The sequence below is a fragment of the Schistocerca cancellata genome, chromosome 7 (genome assembly GCF_023864275.1).
Source record: "Schistocerca cancellata isolate TAMUIC-IGC-003103 chromosome 7, iqSchCanc2.1, whole genome shotgun sequence".
NCBI lineage: Eukaryota > Metazoa > Arthropoda > Insecta > Orthoptera > Acrididae > Schistocerca > Schistocerca cancellata.
Window position 1 is genome coordinate 38,579,126 of NC_064632.1, and position 20,589 is coordinate 38,599,714.

At 40.5% G+C, this 20,589-nt stretch overlaps 1 protein-coding gene across 1 annotated transcript in view; it reads left to right on the forward strand.

Moving 5' to 3' along the window:
- The window catches only part of LOC126092634 (gamma-aminobutyric acid type B receptor subunit 2), a gene marked incomplete at its 5' end in the record, with an annotated part of 461,219 nt that overhangs the window by 172,079 nt on the left and 268,551 nt on the right, over positions 1-20,589 (forward strand). The window contains one exon of the mRNA XM_049908357.1: positions 15,821-15,886. Coding sequence (XP_049764314.1) covers positions 15,821-15,886 — 66 coding nt within the window. The remainder of the gene's footprint in view (positions 1-15,820; positions 15,887-20,589) is intronic.

The window sequence follows — 20,589 nt, forward strand, 5'->3', positions numbered from 1 at the left end:
TTATGAATGGTAACGAATAATTGACAGTTATAAGATTTATCATTTCGATGTACTGCTGTTCATACGGACTTCACCTTTTCTAACCAGATATATAGTCGTAGGTAAATGAGGAAAAGCGTCTTTATCCACACTGTGGAGCGCGAAGTATCATCACTGTATACGTGACTAATGTTCTCTGAAAACGACAAAAATGTGCATGCATTTATCTCGTAAAAGTGGAATATACATTAAAATTCCGGGACATGCACCACAATAAGAGAAATATTTATTAAGAGTACAGAGGAATGAAGCTCTTCGAAACAGGACCTCCGTGCAGTATCAAACACTTAATGAGCAATTGTACCGTACGGAGGACTATTAGCCGTACCTTTAACAATTATTTCAAATTAGTTCCCAAATTGTCTGGAAAAAACGCATTTTTTACTTTCAAAACATCTTTCAAGTTTCAAAAGATTCTCCACTTCACACAGTATCAGACGGCAACTGTCTCGCTAGCATGAAAAGTTTCCAAATGTTTCTTTGATTTCCCCGCTAGAAGCGAGTTGACATTGCGAATTAAACGTAATCTCGGATTCCTTCCTTTCGCCCTAACGAAATCGTGAATTTCCAGCTCAGACATCAAAGGAAGTCCTGTTCTCTGCAGCCGTTCGATGGCGCATGCCAGGTTACTGAAGTGTGATTTTATTCTTACAAGCTACTGCCGAAATTTATCTTTCACAGACACTTTAATTAAAATCTACATGCTGTAAATTTCTACGGGTTTATGGGAGGGAAAGCCTTGTGTCCAATGTTATACTATGATAATTATGTACCTTCTGCAGTTGGTGCTGATTATTATCGGAAATCGGTCTATACTGCCGTCATCATTATAACGTATCGAGCACAATTTAGCATGCTATGCTCCTACAGCAGAACATAGTCGAAACCAAAGTCACAATATTAGTTTACAAGTTTCTAACTGCACTGTGCTTTATTGATGGTCCAGCTCATGGACGTCTGCATCACTCAGTCAGTTTTCAGAACATCTCCTCACTTTTTTTCGTTATATGGAATGGGCAGCGAGAGGTATTTATCTCCTAACACAAGTTTATCGTCTGTCTTCATCTGACACATTGCTGCACTGCTTGCTGCACGTTTTCAGTATGAATTTCTGGTAGCTTATACAAACAATTCTATATCAAAGATACACTCAGACATCGTTGCAAGCAAAAAATAATTTGAAAAATTTTAAGATAGGCTCAGGAGACCAAGATGCAATTCAGTTCATAACAGAGGGATTTTGCGAGAAATTTACAAGTTCGTTACGTTATAATTAACCCATACGTTTGCGAACACAAAATGGGAAAATCTAATGCTCATAAGGCAGTGTTTTTCGCCTCCACTGAAGCAGCTGGTGAATCTATTGATACCTACAATTACACCCTTCAAAAATCACGTTGTACCACAATTAGCTGTTATGAAAATCTTTATTATTACTGGTAGATTCGATCGGTAATCATAAGGCACACTAAGTTTTTCAATTTTAGTAACTGCTTGGATACACGTATGAAATTTCATCCAACTCTACAAAATGTGAAAAACACGAACTGAAAAGCAGATGCGTTGTACTATTATGTTATTGACACGTTGGAACCTTTCAAAAATATTTAAATTCTACGTATTAAATTATATTGTCCACTTGTAACCTCCCCAGAAAAATTTAAAAAAATGACAATATTTAATAAAAATGGAGCCAAGTGTAACCTCCCGCAATGAAATTTACTGACAAAGGCAACAAAAATGTGAAATTCGCAATCTGACTCTGCTGTAAGCTCCCGCAAAAATAATGAAAAACAATTCAGTACTAATGAAATCTCAGTGATAATGATAATTCAATTAAACCGAAATATCGGTCTTTGGCCCTGTGCAAATCAGAATCTTACCTCATTGTAACTGCTAGTCAAATTTCTGCTCTTATTCTTGCGCACAGCTTGGAGGAACTGCATTGCAAATAATAATATTCCTTTTTTTTGTAATTTAACTGAAACTTGTCTTTAAGGGAAGTGGAATGAAATCGTTAATTCAATTAAATAAATTTTTTTTTGTAAAATTGCTTTTGAAATCAAAATTATTATTGGGGCACTTGTTGGAAATTAATTATAATAAATGAACTTTACATTATCTGATGATTACCTTAATTAACAATATACCTCATTCAGCCTCTTGACCAGTGTTGCCGACAGACTACATCACACAACCGCACTGGGCTGCTACTACTGACCGACCGCTCTGCATGACGTCTACTAGCGTACTGCACGACGGCTACTACTGTACTGCTCTACATGACGACTACAACTGAACTCGACGAGTACAGCCGAACTGCTTGCAACACTCGCGCGGTCAAGCGCAGACTAACCACGAAAATAGGCTCTCTGGTCAAAGATTTTAACGTGCCTCACCATCGCTGCTATGTTACATACGTGTTTCACACTTCGTGATGGGACACGTCGAGATATTCGAAAACATGTCAGAGAGTAGGCCTACAGGCGAGCATCAACTGGATCATCAACAAAAATTAAAACAGCCAAAAATCTCAAAATAATAACATTACAGTAATAACGTTACTAAGTAGGAGTCTTCCATTGTGAACGATACTTGATACGTTGAGGAGCAGGTGTTGACCGAGATCCATGACATGGATTAACAATGTTAACAGATTAACTTCTCATGGTCAGTGTTCACAGACATTTTATAAACGACATCGTATTCGCAGTTGAGTGCAGAAACTATTTCTTACACAATTGCACTTTCGGCCTTTGGGCTGTTGTCGATTGGTACTGAAAAATATTTTGCTTCAGCGTATGTGAGACTTTAAAATCTTCCGACGTGTATGTTTTTTTGAGGATGACGTATTTACATGTCGGAGGATTTTAAAGTCTAACATGTGCTGAAGCAAAATCTTTTGCAGTACCACTCGAAAATGGCCCAAACGTCGAAAATGCAATCGTGTAATAAATAATTGCTGTAGTCAACGACGAATACGACATCCTTTAGAGAGAATTTTTTTTTTAACGGAACTGGGAATCGATATAGTCACAATATTATTTTATGAGTTTTTGAATGCAATGAACATTGCAGTACCAATTGTATTCACGTCTGTTCTAACTTGACACTACACACATGGACGAATAAGTCGATCTCTTTTCGGAACAGTTCCTACACTTCCTTCAAAGTGTGGTCGACATAAAAGTTAAACATCAGTGTGATAATCGCTTTGCTCGATATCTTGCGACGTGCTACCTCCCTCCCCCCCACCCACTTCCTCCCCCACCCCTCCCGCCCATCCGGCTGGATTCTAACTCAGTAGAAATCCGAATTGCTGTAATGCAATGCGAGAAGAGCGAAGAGAACGATGCTCTGGCCAATTAGATCCTGTAATCTACCAGAGACCGTGTTGCGACATAATAGCCGAATGAAATGTCGTGTGATCTATTTGTGCTCACCGTGGTAAAATTCTTTCGCCCTCAGCAGGGCCTGGTGACTGATGTAGCGGCCTCCTGGTCACCATGGCCTGCCCTGCACCGATACGTAGGCTCCCTGCTGGTGTAACACTTAGCCTAAAGCCGTCCTCTCACGGGACGTAAAAACGCACGTGAAACAGAAGCCGGTGACGTCACAGCGTGGAATTCCAAGTAGCACTAGACCGCGAAGCGTGAAATAAAGAATCTGGTGTGTTATATTTTAGCCTCCTGGAGAGAAACTTGGCTAACTAGGACAACAACTAGAATTTTTCCCACCAGTGGCCATAAATCTTAACATGGCTGCTCTTTTATGTCAGAAGGTAAACACAAGTTAAACACTGAAAGTATTTGCTATTACAAAACTTCATATAAGAGTACATGATGTTACCTAAAAATTACGACAAAAAACTGTAATCTTCTTCGGAAGTACATAATCTTGCCTAAAAATTAGCCGGCCGCGGTGGTCTAGCGGTTCTGGCGCAGCAGTCCGGAACCGCGGGACTGCTACGGTCGCAGGTTCGAATCCTGCCTCGGGCATGGGTGTGTGTGATGTCCTTAGGTTAGTTAGGTTTAAGTAGTTCTAAGTTCTAGGGGACTTATGACCTAAGATGCTGAGTCCCATAGTGCTCAGAGCCATTTGAACCTAAAAATTACTAGAATACAAAATAATTTTTAAGTTCCAATCGTGACATCTTTGGGACGGCAGGTTAATAATAATAATTATATGTCATAAGAAAATATTAGAATAGTTGAAATATAGTTCGCAGTCTTTTATGAGAGCCAAGAAACTATTTCTGTGGTCAGCCAGAAAGCGATGGAGAACATACTGACCATAGTTCTCAGTCTGTCAAGTCCACATTCTTGTCCATCCCACTGAAGGAACTGTTTCGATTCTCTATTTGTTCAGCGGGATCACGGCTATGATTATAAATAAAGATTTTGAGTTCTAATTGATAGATATATTTAGTAAAGTTTCACATGCACATCATCGTAATATTCATTATGTTAATACTAATAATAAATCTCTCTATCCTAAACACCATTATGAGCATTTCAGATGTGACCTCTACGGTAAATTCCTATTAAATTGTCTTTTTTTTATAATCAAAAAAATCGCTATCGGCAAAAGTGGAAAATAATTGTCACGCGGCTTTGTTAACATTACGGGCGGCACACTAACAGTTATTTCCGCGAAATCTAAGCGATCCAGGACGGTGTACAGTCCTCTCGATTTCGTTTCCTATTTGTACCGAAAACATGAGTTTAGTTGCGGTCAGGCTCTGACGTCATCTGAGGCAGTGCGTAATCCAGTGTTTATCTGATGCGGGCCGGCCGTAGTTGTCGAGCGGTTCTAGACGCTTCAGTCTGGAACCGTGCGGCCGCTACGGTCGCAGGTTCGAATCCTACTTCGGGCATGGATGTGTGTGATGTCCTTAGGTTGTAGTTCTTCGGTTTAAGTAGTTCTAAGTTCTAGGGGACTGATGACCTTAGATGTTAAGTCCCATAGTGCTCAGAGCCATTTGAACCGTTTGTCTGACGCGGACAGTACAGTAGCGGGGTGCGAAGACCTATCAAAATCTAAACGATCCGGGGTGGTGTACAATCCTCGCGAGTTAACTTTCTGTTATTCCTGAATATACAGGGTGTTGCAAAAAGGTACGGCCAAACTTTCAGGAAACATTCCTCACACACAAAGAAAGAAAATATGTTATGTGGACACGTGTCCGGAAACGCTTACTTTCCGTGTTAGAGCTCATTTTATTACTTCCCTTCAAATCAAATCATGGAATGGAAACACACAGCAACAGAACAAACCAGCGTGACTTCAAACACTTTGTTACAGGAAATGTTCAAAATGTCATCCGCTAGCGAGGATACATGCATCCACCCTCCGTCGCATGGAATCCCTGATGCTCTGATGCAGCCCTGGAGAATGGCGTATTGTATTACAGCCGTCCACAATACGAGCACGAAGAGTCTCTACGTTTGGTACCGGGGTTGCGTAGACAAGAGCTTTCAAATGCCCCCATAAATGAAAGTCAAGACGGTTGAGTGCAGGTGAGCGTGGAGGCCATGGAATTGGTCCGCCTCTAGCAATCCATCGGTCACCGAATCTGTTGTTGAGAAGCGGACGAACACTTCGACTGAAATGTGCAGGAGCTCCATCGTGCATGAACCACATGTTGTGTCGTGCTTGTAAAGGCACATGTTCTAGCAGCAAAGGTAGAGTATCCCGTATGAAATCATGATAACGTGCTCCATTGAGCGTAGGTGGAAGAACATGGGGCCCAATCAAGGCATCACCCACAATGCCTGCTCAAACGTTCACAGAAAATCTGTGTTGATTACTTGATGGCACAATTGCGTGCGGATTCTCGTCAGCCCACACATGTTGATTGTGAAAATCTACAATTTGATCACGTTGGAATGAAGCCTCATCCGTAAAGAGAACATTTGCACTGAAATGAGGATTGACACATTGTTGGATGAAGCATTATTTGCACTGAAATGAGGACTGACACATTGTTGGATGAACCATTCGCAGAAGTGTACGCGTGGAGGTCAATCAGCTGCTGATAGTGCCTGCACACGCTGTGCATGGTACAGAATCAACTGGTTCTTCCGTAGCACTCTACGTACAGTGACGTGGTCAACGTTACCTTGTACAGCAGCAACTTCTCTGACGCTGACATTAGAGTTATCGTCAACTGCACGAAGAATTGCCTCGTCCATTGCAGGAGTCCTCGTCTTTCTAGGTCTTCCCCAGTCGCGAGTCATAGGCTGGAATGTTCCGTGCTCCCTAAGACGCCGATCAATTGCTTCGAACGTCTTCCTGTCGGGACACCTCCGTTCTGGAAATCTGTCTCGATACAAACGTACCGCACCACGGCTATTGCCCCGCGCTAACCCATACATCAATTGGGCATCTGCCAACTCCGCATTTGTAAACATTGCACTGACTGCAAAACCACGTTCGTGATGAACACTAACCTGTTGATGCCACGTACTGATGTGCTTGATGCTTGTACCGTAGAGCAATGAGTGGCATGTCAACACAAGCACCGAAGTCAATATTACGTTCCTCCAATTGGGCCAACTGGCGGTGAATCGAGAAAGTACAGTACATACTGACGAAACTAAAATGAGCTTTAACATGGAATTAAGCGTTTCCGGACGCATCTCCACATAACATCTTTTCTTTATTTGTGTGTGAGGAATGTTTCCTGAAAGTTTGGCCGTACCTTTTTGTAACACCCTGTATACGTTTAGTAACATCCTGTCTCTGACGTCATCCGAGGCAGCTCTTACTCCGGCGTTTCACTGACACTGGTCCTACGGTGGCTGGATGCGAAGTAAAGACTAGTCTTGTCTCTCAGGCTGTATTTATCTATGGGCGCCGCGGACGGCCAAGGGAACATCTGCTGTTATCCGCTCTATGCCGACGGTAGCAGCCTCTAAACGGCCGCTTTCTCAGACGCATAATATTAAGTAACACCGTTGCGTATTAATTTTGAATTTTCGTAGTTTTTTTGTATGAATTTAGTTAAGTTGGTTAAAATCTCAGAAAAAGTTTTAGCTCGCTTGCATTTGAACTTGGCCGTCTAGAATTTTTAGAACGGAACGGAACTAACAGGAGAACATGACCTCTGAACCACAACTCTAGGAGACCTTGTTTTGGTTGTTATTAACATCAAGGCCTTGGAATTAGTTTTAGCTCTATTATTTAACAGATTTCATCACGTGCTGTAACCAAAACGTTTTAGCATTAATAAACAGATACTTAATTCACTCCTAGTAAGGACGTTTTTTTCCAAATTTAGTTTTCAGCAAATTACTCGAAAACTATTAGAGGTAGCTCAGTGGGGTTACATAATTAATATTTTTACCCTAAACTCAAGCTTCATACAAATTTTCAAATTTTCATATTTCTAAGTCTAATACTTAGCGCCTTCAATTTTTCTTAAAAATGTGGCTTCTGACCGAAATATTGCTTTAATCACGTTGAGACTTGTACCAATTAATTTTGACATACATCTGCACCTTATGACCAATTTTGGGTTCCTAGCTTTATTATTTAGCACCACTAATTTTTTCTTAAAACGATGTATTTAGGGAAAAATATTCAACTGATCAATCTGAGATTTGACAGTTTAAACATTAATATAGTAAAGCACATGTTGACAAAGTCTGGAAAAGCAACTTTAACTCTTAAGTTTATTGTTACATTGTGGTGCAATACTTGGGTGCTATCCACAGACGCGTTGTCGTGAAATGGCGCTAGTAGCAGTGAACTGGCGTAAGTGCCGGCAAACTCGCTCGCCTCTGTATCTCTCAAAGGCTACAGCGCTAGTTTATTCATAATACAACTATTAAAATTCCCAGTTGCAAACAGGAGACATTACTTACTAGTTTAGATTAATTAAAACATGCTACATGAATCACGCGCTAATCAGTTCACGTCGCATGAAGTAATTATAATTAAAATGTCCATTAAATCTCTATGTGGGACATGTGTATGGCTGTTAAACAATGACAAACGTCGACCTAGAAGCTTAGGTCCAACTAATGCTTATGTAATCTACTGCATCAAACATTCGAGCTGACGCCGTGAAAACAGGTCAATTATGTAATATTTCTCCTTTTCTGCACCCACTTGCCGTTCTCATAAACAAATAGTAACTGGTGTTGCTACCAGTATAAAAGGCCTTAACAGTAATGAAGTAAGAATTGGTGAACTACAATTATTCCTTTACCGTCGTACTGTCTTATATTGGTAGCAACATCGATTATTATTTGTTACGATGGCATGTCGAGGCAGAAAAACATGAATATTACGTAACTGAGTTTTTTAATACGGCATCTACTCGAAACATATGGAGTACTCTACGGTACTTTGCGTAAGCACTACAGCTAGACGCTGCGCGTCTATTTCGACATTTGTCTTTGTTCAACAGCAGTACATATTTCCTTTTTTCAGTTCTAATGGACATTTTAATTATAAGTACTGCACGTGGCTCGAGCTGATTAGCTCACGATTCACGTAATATGTCTTAATTATTGTAAAGAAGTGATCAATAGTTTCAGTTTGCAATTGTCAGTGTTAATTATTTTAAATCATAAATGGTTGTTGAAATTAGTGTTGATTTTCTTACAATATCTTAGCTAATATCTACATCTACATCTACATTTATACTCCGCAAGCCACCCAACGGTGTGTGGCGGAGGGCACTTTACGTGCCACTGTCATTACCTCCCTTTCCTGTTCCAGTCGCGTATGGTTCGCGGGAAAAACGACTGTCTGAAAGCCTCCGTGCGCGCTCTAATCTCTCTAATTTTACATTCGTGATCTCCTCGGGAGGTATAAGTAGGGGGAAGAAATATATTCGATACCTCATCCAGAAACGCACCCTCTCGAAACCTGGCGAGCAAGCTACACCGCGATGCAGAGCGCCTCTCTTGCAGAGTCTGCCACTTGAGTTGGTTAAACATCTCCGTAACGCTATCACGGTTCCAAATAACCCTGTGACGAAACGCGCCGCTCTTCTTTGGATCTTCTCTATCTCCTCCGTCAACCCGATCTGGTACGGATCCCACACTGATGCGCAATACTCAAGTGTAGGTCGAACGAGTGTTTTGTAAGCCACCTCCTTTGTTGATGGACTACATTTTCTAAGGACTCTCCCAATGAATCTCATCCTGGTGCCCGCCTTACCAACAATTAATTTTATATGATCATTTCACTTCAAATCGTTCCGCACGCATACTCCCAGATATTTTACAGAAGTAACTGCTACCAGTGTTTGTTCTGCTATCATATAATCATACAATAAAGGATCCTTCTTTCTATGTATTCGCAATACATTACATTTGTCTATGTTAAGGGTCAGTTGCCACTCCCTGCACCAAGTGCCTATCCGCTGCAGATCTTCCTGCATTTCGCTACAATTTTCTAATGCTGCAACGTCTCTGTATATTACAGCATCATCCGCGAAAAGCCGCATGGAACTTCCGACACTATCTACTAGGTCATTTATTTATATTGTGAAAAGCAGTGGTCTCATAACACTCCCCTGTGGCACGCCAGAGGTTACTTTAACGTCTGTAGATGTCTCTCCATTGATAACAACATGCTGTGTTCTGTTTGCTAAAAACTCTTCAATCCAGCCACACAGCTGGTCTGATATTCCGTAGGCTCTTACTTTGTTTATCAGGCGACAGTGCGGAACTGTATCGAACGCCTTCCGGAAGTCAAGGAAAATAGCATCTACCTAGGAGCCTGTAATATTATCTGGGTCTCTAGAACAAATAAAGCGAGTTAGGTCTCACACGATCGCTGTTTCCGGAATCCATGTTGATTCCTACATAGTAGATTCTGGGTTTCCAAAAACGACATGATACTCGAGCAAAAAACATGTTCAAATGGTTCAAATGGCTCTGAGCACTATGGGACTCAACTGCTGTGGTCATAAGTCCCCTAGAACTTAGAACTACTTAAACCTAACTAACCTAAGGACATCACACACATCCATGCCCGAGGCAGGATTCGAACCTGCGACCGTAGCGGTCGTGCGGTTCCAGACTGTAGCGCCTTTAACCGCTCGGCCACTCCGGCCGGCAAAAAACATGTTCTAAAATTCTACAACAATATGATGCACTTCTGAATAAGATACTTATAATAGTGTCGAAATTTAGTTTATGTTTAAATAAATAGACTTCCGACTGTTGATTGGCTGTTTACTTTATTAACTGAATCAAATTTATCCCATTTCAAGCATACGAGAGGCGATACGTCGTTCACCCACGGCTTCCAGCTTGCCTCTGACTCAACCCCAGCCCGCGCTCCAAATTGCGACTCCACATATTGTATGGCTCTCGGCTATTCTTGTCGTAGGCCCTCGCTGCTTCGCGATTTTACATAAGCGCAGTTTTAGTTGTGTATCGTTGGGAATGGTTTTACACACATCTGTTTGGCCCAATTGAACCATATGTTTCTGCATTGCTTATCGGCATTGTTCTTCTAGGCTCCTTTTCAAATATCTGTACGAGGCGCAATCAGGTTCTGAGGCCTCCGATTTTTTTTTCTAACTACTCACCCGAAATCGATGAAACTGGCGTTACTTCTCGACGTAATCGCCCTGCAGAGGTACACATTTTCCACAACGCTGACGCCATGATTCCATGGCAGCGGCGAAGGCTTCTTTAGGAGTCTGTTTTGACCACTGGAAAATCGCTGAGGCAATAGGAGCGGACGTTTTTGTTGCAGTGCAGAAAGGAATTTGTTCTTCAAAACATTTTCGTAGGATGCACCTGTTACCGTAGTGCGCTTTGGAACGCAATGGGTAAAGATTACGCCCTCGCTGTCCCAGAACATGGACACCATCATTTTTTCAGCACTGGCGGTTACCCGAAATTTTTTTGGTGGCGGTGAATCTGTGTGCTTCCATTGAGCTGACAGGCGCTTTGTTTCTGGATCGAAAAATGGAATCCAAGTCTCATCCATTGTCACAACCGACGAAAAGAAAGTCCCATTCATGCTGTCGTTGCGCGTCAACATTGCTTGGCAACATGCCACACGGGCAGCCATGTGGTCGTCCGTCAGCATTCGTGGCACCCACCTGGATGACACTTTTCGAATTTCAGGTCGTCATGCAGGATTGTGTGCACAGAACCCACAGAAATGCCAACTCTGGAGGCGATCTGTTCAACAGTCATTCGGCGATCCCCCAAAACAATTCTCTCCACTTTCTCGATCATGTCGTCAGACCGGCTTGTGCGAGCCCGAGGTTCTTTCGGTTTGTTGTCACACGACGTTCTGCCTTCATGAAACTGTCGCACCCACTAACGCACTTTCGACACATCCATAACTCCATCACCACATGTCTCCTTCAACTGTCGATGAATTTCAATCGGTTTCACACCACGCAAATTCAGAAAACGAATGATTTCACTCTGTTTAAGTAAGGAAAACGTCGCCATTTTAAGTATTTAAAACAGTTCTCATTCTCGCCGCTGGCGGTAAAATTCCATCTGCCGTACAGTGCTGCCATCTCTGGGACATATTGACAATGAACGCAGCCTCATTTTAAAACAATGCGCATGTTTCTATCTCTTCCCAGTCTGGAGAAAAAAAAAATTCGGAGGCCTTAGAACTTGAATGCACCTCGTAATTTTGTTCTTTTAAAATTTGAATTTTACTCCTCGCCGCTTCCACGAATCATTGAGCTCCGTCAAAATGCCCTCCCACGCCCTTCCCCGCTCCCCATTCCCCCCCATCTGTGTGTCCTACTGTCGGCAGAACAAATATTGACCTCTGTTTCCCCACATTCTGCATCTGCTATCGTTGGAATAAATTTCAGAAATCTTACCATTATTTGCGATTTTTCAATGTGAAGCACGGTAGTTACAATCTGACGCAACACTTCCTACCGACGCCACGTGTTTGGTTTGGTCATGGCAATAATAATGAGGAGGAGAAGAAGTTAGAGGAAGAGAGAGAGAGAGAGAAAGAAGCGGGAGAAACTTGGTGGCAGTGCACAGACTGCTCATCTTGAGTAGCACAAACGCGACCTCTGAACTTGCGTTTACCCCTGCGATAAATATAAACCTTTCCTTCGCCCTTTTATGAGAGCAGAGAAGTGCGAGTAAATTGTTGAGGTATTTTCTTTCATTCGTTTGTAGTTTATGTCCATTTGTCCAATATTCAGATATTCATCTAGCATGCATAGCGGATTTCAAGAGAGGTTTCATTGGCGAGGTTTGTAAATTTTTACTGCGTCCAACATATTGGGTGACCAGACGTCCGGATTAATCCGCACGTGTCCTCCTTTTTAGCTCTTTGTCCGGGGTCCGGGCGGATTTTTACAGTGTCCTGCTTTTTCGCAAAGTTGAGCGTAATACATTTAAATTTACAATTCGTCCCGTTCTATTGCTCTTTTCTTAAATACTTTAACTATTGCCACAGCCTTCATGATAAACATGCACGAAGGCGGTGTTAGTAGGTGGCACCAGGATCGTCGATGTTATCATTGATCGACCTATAAGTGAATGCAAATATCGATTATTTAAAATATTCCTTTCGCATCTTCGCTTTATATTAGCTTGGCTTCCTGTAGTGCTCGTGTGATTTGTGAGTGTAATTTTTAACCGAGTGAGTTACGTAAAATATTTCGCTATGCCTAAGCGAAAGTGTACATTTTCTGATGTCCTTTCCTGCAAATGTCCGGCTTTTAAGAAAGAGAGAAATGAATTTGAAGCGGAATATAAGATATGTGCATCTGGAACGTACGTCTCAGTGGCCAATAAAGGTAAGAAATAACTAGACAGATATCATGATTTTATTTCATTGTTTCATAGTCATTCAATTTATTTGTATTCGTAAGGCTAAAGTGCAGTTTACATGACGTCAGCTGCTGCTTGAATTCTAGATGTTGGCTGCGGTGCGTCGAATGAAGGGAAGTGAATGGTCTTACGTTTTTCGCTTTGTAAACAATTCCGTGTTGTTGACATATCAAAACAATTGACGCCACACTGTCACCACAATCATTTTTTTTAATTATTTTATATTGCTCAGTTTACCACCACCTGACCACCAGTAACAACTGACAACTAGTTTTAATTCCCGGCAGAAACACGCAATCTTATTGGCTGTCTGAACGTTATAAAACGAAATGCATGCTGCTTTGTCACTAAAATGTTAAATTTCTTGCACAAGTGGCCAAGATCTTTAACATCACATTGCCACTCAGAAGCATAAAGAAAACCTTCTGGCTTCCAGTTCAATGTCTAGGATAGAGACATTGTTTCAGCAACAACAATCTATTTCTGCTATAAGCCACAGAGTTCTTGCTGGAGTAGGAGCATTAGTATTCCATAATGTTAGGCATCATTTTAGCTACAGATCAATAGATTGTACGCCAAAATTAAGTGAAGAAATTTATTTTGACCCGGATGTTGTTAAAAAGATTTTCTCAGCCAGAACAAAAACTCAAAAGTATTGAAAATAATGTGATTGCTCCGCATGCCTTGACTGTAACAATAGAAGATTTGAGTGGCATGTCTTGTTTTGGTATCTCTACTGATGGAAGAAACCATGGAAATATAAAAATGTTTTCCATTGTTATACAATATTTTGACTACAAACAGGGTGGTTTAAAAACAAAAATATTCGAGCTAAAATCTACTCCAAATGAAACATCTGAGACAGTTGCAGAGTACATTACAGAAACTTTACAGCATTTTGGTATTGTTAATAAGAGTGTGTCATTTACTGGTGATGATGCAAACACAAACTTTGGTAACAATATATACAACAGATTAAAGACATCTCTGAAAAATGAGTATTTAATTGGAGTGGGATGTCCAGCTTACATTCTACACAATACAATTCAGCATGGAGCTGATTGTCTTTCTATTGATTTAGAGTGTATTATTGTAAAAATACATAATTATTTTTGTATTTACACAGTTAGAACTGAACAGTTGCGATCTTTCTGTGAATTAGTTGAAGTTAATTGAAAACAAGTCTTGTCTCATGTGAAGACTAGGTGGCTGTCTCTTTTGCAAGCCATTGAAAGGGTACTGGAAATGTATGCTGCTCTTAAAGTTTACTCTCTCTGAAAGCAAACCACCAAAGATTTTGTTTCAATTTTTGGAGAACAGGTTGAGTGAAGCGTACTTATGGTATTTGCATACATCGATGTCTTTGTTCAGTACAAGTTTTCTGGAATTGGAAAAGGAGGACAACTCTGTGGTTGATGTCACTGAAATTTTAGAGTCAGTATGTAACGTGTTTGAAGACCGATTAAGTGAAAAATTCATTTGCCTTAAGATCAAGCAGATCCTGAAAACAGCTACAGAGGAAGGTTTCGAGAAAGAAGTCAAACTTTTTCTGGAGGAAGCTATTTTACTTTATCAATCATGCGCCGGCTGGAGTGGCCGAGCGGTTCTAGGCGCTACAGTCTGGAATCGCTCGACCGTTACGGTCGTAGTTTCGAATCCTGCCTCGGGTGTGGATGTGTGTGATGTCGTTAAGTTAGTTAGGTTTAAGTAGTTCTATGTTCTAGGGGACTGATGTCCTCAGCAGTTAAGTCCCATAGTGCTCAGAGCCATTTCTTTTTTATCAATCATGCCATGAATAATGAAAACGGTGGCTCTGTATGTTTGAGGACTTCTCATGTTTTAGATCGATGTCACTTAAAAATGGTTTTTGCTACAGTGATGTTGAGAAATGCCTTGTGTATTTGCAGAAGAAACGTAAAGCCGTTGAAATTGAAGATGAAAAATGTTTTGATCAGTCCTGCAATTTCAGGCAATTTCTAAAAAGGAATAATGATGATCTAGAATTTAGGAATTTATCTTGTAGTAAAAAATGGGCAAAGTTTTTTGTGACAGTAAGTCAGTTGATTGTCACTCAGAGTTGCTGAAACTTGCTGAATACTTTTTCAGTATTTCAGGGCAAAATGCTAATGCCGAAAGAATATTTTCTCTAATTACCACACAGTGGACTGATGAGAGGAATAGATTAAACCTTGAATCAGTGGGAGGTCTGTTGATGGTCCAATATAATTTAATGGAATTTTTATCTGTGTCATTTTACAATTATCTGTTAAGTAAGCCTAAACTTCTGCAAAAAAATTGGCTCCTCCGAGAAGTATCAATAATCGTTAAGGAATGTATGTATTTTATTTCTATAAATAATAAACTCATTTATTAAAATTGAAGGTATGTTTGACGGGGAATACTGCAGATGAGGATACCACCCATCAGCTTTGGGCAAGTCACATGAAAGCAGCCAATCAGGAGTGGGCTTTAGGCAGCCGTCTTTGTTAAATCTTAAAACTACGCTTGTTAAATCTTAAAACTGCGCGTAAATATAAAAACAATTGATGCCACACTGTCACCACAATCAATGTTTTTAATTTAAAATAAAAAAAAAGATTGCATTGGGAATCACCACCTGGCCTCCAGTAACAATTAACTACTAGTTTTACCGGTAACTCCCGGCAGTCACGTGACTTGTCCAAACCTGATGGGTGGTATCCTCATCTGCAGTTGATCCGTTTGATGTGTCCTCTTTTTTCCTTCCTTTGTCCTCCTTTTTGAAGCTGTTTGTCCTCCTATTTAAACAATTGCATCTGGTCACCCTACCAACATAGTACTTCCATCTTAATCTTGAGATAAATTCGTTCACTTGGATATAACACGTTAGTATGTTCTAAGATGTAAAACACACAAAATTATCATCAAATTAACAACATCGATTTATCGATCTCCTGAGGCTTGAGGTCATTGCTGAGGACACATTGTATTTTTTGTTACAGGATCTGGACACCAGGATCATCATCGGCAGTTTCTCGCAGCAAGTAGCTCCGAAGATTTTTTGTGAGGTATGAAACATGCATTTCTTTTCTGTCTTGTCTTATCTAGCGAAAGAATCGTAAAAATTAGACTCTGTTTGATGGTTGATTGGTTGATTTGGGGGAGGGAACCAAACAGCGAGGTCATCGGTCCCATCGGATATGGGAATGAAGCCGGCCATGCCCTTTCAAAGGAACCATCTCGGCATTTTCTGGATACGATTTAGGGAAATCACAGAAAACCTGGATCTGGATGGCCGGAAGCGAATTTGAACAGTCGTCCTCCTAAATGCGAATCCAACGTGCTAGCCACTGCGCCACCTTGCTCGGTCTCTATTTGTTAATTATAGTGTCATCAACAGGCGTGAATAACATAAACAAGATGCCATGTGCTGATGGCAGCAGTATTGACAAATAAAAGACACAGTTTCTCCTTCGGTGATTTGAAAGCAGAGTTTTGAGTCAAAAAATTCAGGTACGTTTGCCAAAGTCTACCCGCGCCCCAAGCCCCCATAACAAAGACTATGGTGTGACTATCTTGTGAAATACCCTCCTGAATTTCAGTTCGTCGGCTGCTAAAAACACCATGTCGCTCTATAATTCGTAACGATTTAACCTGTTTATTTATATTTTTCAGTACGTTGTTCTGGAGAAAAATTTACAAAAACAAGTGTAAACTGATGTTTTCCTTCTTTCAGTTGCATAACAATTAGGTCTGAACTATAATCTGTTGATGAATCTGCTTTTTAGCGGAAACTGGCCCACATGTCAGATTACTAACTTGTAATGATGTTTTATACACGTGCAAAAACTGGCTACGTGTAAGAACTGGGGGATGGGGAAGCCCTTAATTACAACTTAATGAAGATTAAGGGAACCAACCAGGTCCAATCCCCCCGTCGGAGGTTCGAGTCCTCCCCCAGGCATGGGCGTGTATGTTGTCCTTAGCGTAAGTTAGTTTAAGTTAGATTAAGTAGTGCGTAAGCTTAGGGACCGATGACCGTAGCAGTTTGGTCCCATAGGTTCTTACCACAAATTTCCATTTTCAGAATCCAAAGAAAGATTAGTGGAGTATTGAAAGAGAAGTGGATTTGGAGGAGGATCTGAAATACATTGAATACCGTATACAGAAGAGCAACTGTGTGAAAAAGGAGATCAAATGAAATTTTCCTTCTCCTCCTCCTCCTCCTCCTCCTCCTTCTTCTTCTTCTGCTGCTGCACTTCAAGGCTTAGCCGTTCGTGACTCTTCGTCTTCACTTTTCACTGCCACCTTGTTCTAAGTCTTCCTGCGTCCCTTCTTCCTCTTGCCTGGTACTGCATGGACAAGGTCTCTCTACACTCATTTACGTAGGTCATGTTTTCATTATGTTTTATTTTCCTCGATCTTTTCATTAATATTATAAAAATCTAGTTCATTCTTAATATCTTCATTTCTTATACAGTATTCCCTGGTAAAATCTCTCACTCTCCTAAGATATTTCATTTTGCTGCTTGTAGTTTGCTTTTATCGTGATTTTTAGAAATTCATTACTCAACTCCAAAGAGCAATATAGGTGTAGTCATGGTTTTATGAAATTTCAATTTTGTTTCCTTCCATATTTTGTTCTGTAATGTTTATTTATCATTCTACGTCTTGACTGATATTTGTTAATGTTATTTTCTGTGTCCTTGTCCATGTCATAGGTTACATCACGTCCTACAAAATTCAAGTTGGAAAGTGGGTCAAGTGGTGTATTACATGTCATAATTTTTGAGTATATGAGGTATTTCCCACGATGAGCCATTATTTTAGTTTCCTTTACTGATATTCCAAGATTTTGTCTTTTCCCTGACTTATGTAATTTATAGACTGATTTTTGCAGCTAGTCTTCACTTTCTTCCAGTATGGTAACATTACCTCCCAGAAAGATGTTAACGTATTTATTTTTATTAATATGAATACCCAGATTTATTGCCTGTCTGCAATTTTTAATAATATCATTTATATAGCCATTAAATAAGGTTAGTGACAGCCTTATTTGAGTCCCTTACTAGTACTGATTTCTTCAGTTTTATTATTATCTACTTTTATTATTATTTTTGTGTCCCTGTACAAGCTCTTTATATTTCAAAGAAGATGTCTAGAATATCCAACTTTAATCATTAAGTCTCGTAGTTCCTTTCTGTTCACACCGTCAAAAGCTTTTTCGAAATCAATAAAAGCTATATGTGTTTCTAAATTAAATTGGATGAAACACAAGTTTAATCATTGGGGGGAGGGGGGGGGAGGAATGGGGGGAAACAGCAGGATAAATATCAGATGTATGGTTTAATGTAAACAAGGCACTTAAAAATAATATTACAAATACTGAATAAATCAAAATAATATTACAAATACTGAATAAATCACACACAGTGTAGCAAAACTTGTTTAATGAAGTATACGTATGTATGGTCACCATCATAACGACATTCCGACGTAGTGCTAAAAGATCTCAACAAACAACTGAGTGCTTATCCCACAAGATTATAATGGGCAGAGCGGGGAGGGGTAAGTAAAAGATAACACAAAGTAGAGAATGGATCTTCAATGGGAGACTTTTAACGTGTTACCGTGTTTCTAAGGACAGGGATAATATGTTAGTAAAATTTGTCGAATACAACGTGCTTGTCCTTGACACATTCTTCCGTAAGAAAAGAAATGGAAAGTGAATTTCCCAAGGACTAAATGGGACTAAAAATTAAATCGTCTACATGACGATTCTAAACCATAGTTTGTAAGTGACCAAAGATTTGCAGTATACATAGTAAAAATAATCCATAACTTGAAAGATACAGATTCAACAGACAGTAAGTCGTCAAATTCAAATAAATTTTTTTGAGCGTTATAGGTCAAGCGAGGCGGCCAAGCCATGGCTAGCAGACGCGGCCCGCATTTGGAAGGACTACAGTTGAAATCCCCGTCACGCCATTCGGTTTCAGATATCCAGGGCCAGTTACAAAAGCTGTACAGGAGCCTGTCTCAGGAAAGGATACAATGGCTTCATGACTTTCTTCCCAACCCAATTAGTCCATACATCCAGGCCAAAGGAGGTTCAACGTCACAACAGTGGGAAAGCTCATACTGCCAAGTTCTTTGGAAATCTGCCACGATTTTGTAATCATTGAAATAACATTCTATACTCTCTCAACCCGTGAAGTACCATTTCATTTCCTGCTCCTCTTCCGGGAGTTTCACTTTTTTTGTCAGGCAGTGTCATAATGGGTCACCAGAGAGCACAGTAAAATGCGAAGTAATCAGATAATATGCACTCACTTGCATTATGTTGCATCAACATCTACGTTACGCACATTTCACACATTTGTGGTTCCTCCCGTCATCGGAGAAAACAATGGGCGACATCTTTGACGTGTCGGGGCTTCGTCTTCTGAACTTCATGGCCAGAAGAATATAAGCCACAGTCGACCTGTAGATGTGAGTGGCCGCAGTATTTTGCACCCTACTCGAAGCTGCTGAGCTGCCCACAACACCTGGCCCTCCTTGTGAGGAATGATGTAACTGCTTTCAGGGGGCTCGAGCAAAGAGGCCCGTCAGAGACAGAATGTCTCGTTGACATTCACATTCTTTTGCTTCTCAAGACCTCGGTACGCAACGCGAAATTAATACCTTCTTCACTTACTTTCGTAAGAAAGAAGAACGCTTTAGATAATTTGGACAATCTTGTCTGGTGCGTACATTTTACCAGTAACCTTGAGCATTTTGAGAATCGGAGCACCGGTTCATGCCACAATTACGTCTTATCTGTTGTAGCCATAGGATAGCAAACAACTGTGTATACCTGTATCAATACAGAATGTTTCTGAAGGAATCTTCTCATTGGGACAGTAAAACCACTATAAAACATGCCGAATTAAACGAAACTGATCGGAAATATCTTGGAGGGGACGTAAGAAGATACAATGATTACTTGGTAGTAGAAATAACTGAAAACAATAAGAGTATGAATGAGATAAAACCGACACTTATGGTGTGTAAAGTCGACATTTTACTACATAAGACCGTAAACAGCTCAGTAACTAACAACAGAGACAAAATTGTTCTGTAAGAGTTCCTTAAGTGTTCGTGTGGTTCAAGAGGCGAATGAGGAACACATTTAGTAAAAAAAGTAATGACAGTGTAATGAATGCCACAAGAAAGTTTATCAAGCCATTAGAGATACGAAGAAAGGAAGGTGTCATCAGATGATTAAAAATGCTCAAGTTATTGTTGCTGATTGATCAGATAATAATAATGTCTGACCAAGATACACTACTGGACATTAAAATTGCTACACCAAGAAGAAATGCAGATGATAAACGGGTATTTATTGGACAAATATATTATACTAGAAATGACATGTAATTATATTTTCACGCAATTTGGGTGCATAAATCCTGAGAAATCAGTACCTAGAACAACCACCTCTGGCCGTCATAACGGCCTTGATACGCCTGGGCATTGAGTCAAACAGAGCTTGGGTGGCGTGTACAGGTACAGCTGCCCATGCAGCTTCAACACGATGCCACAGTTCATCAAGAGTAGTGACTGGCGTATTGTGTGACGAGCCAGTTGCTCGGCCACCATTGACCAGCCTTTTTCAATTGGTGAGAGACCTGGAGAATATGCTGGCCAAGGCATCAGTCGAACATTTTTTGTATCCAGAAAGGCTCGTACAGGACCTGCAACATGCGGTGATGCGTTATCCTGCTGAAAT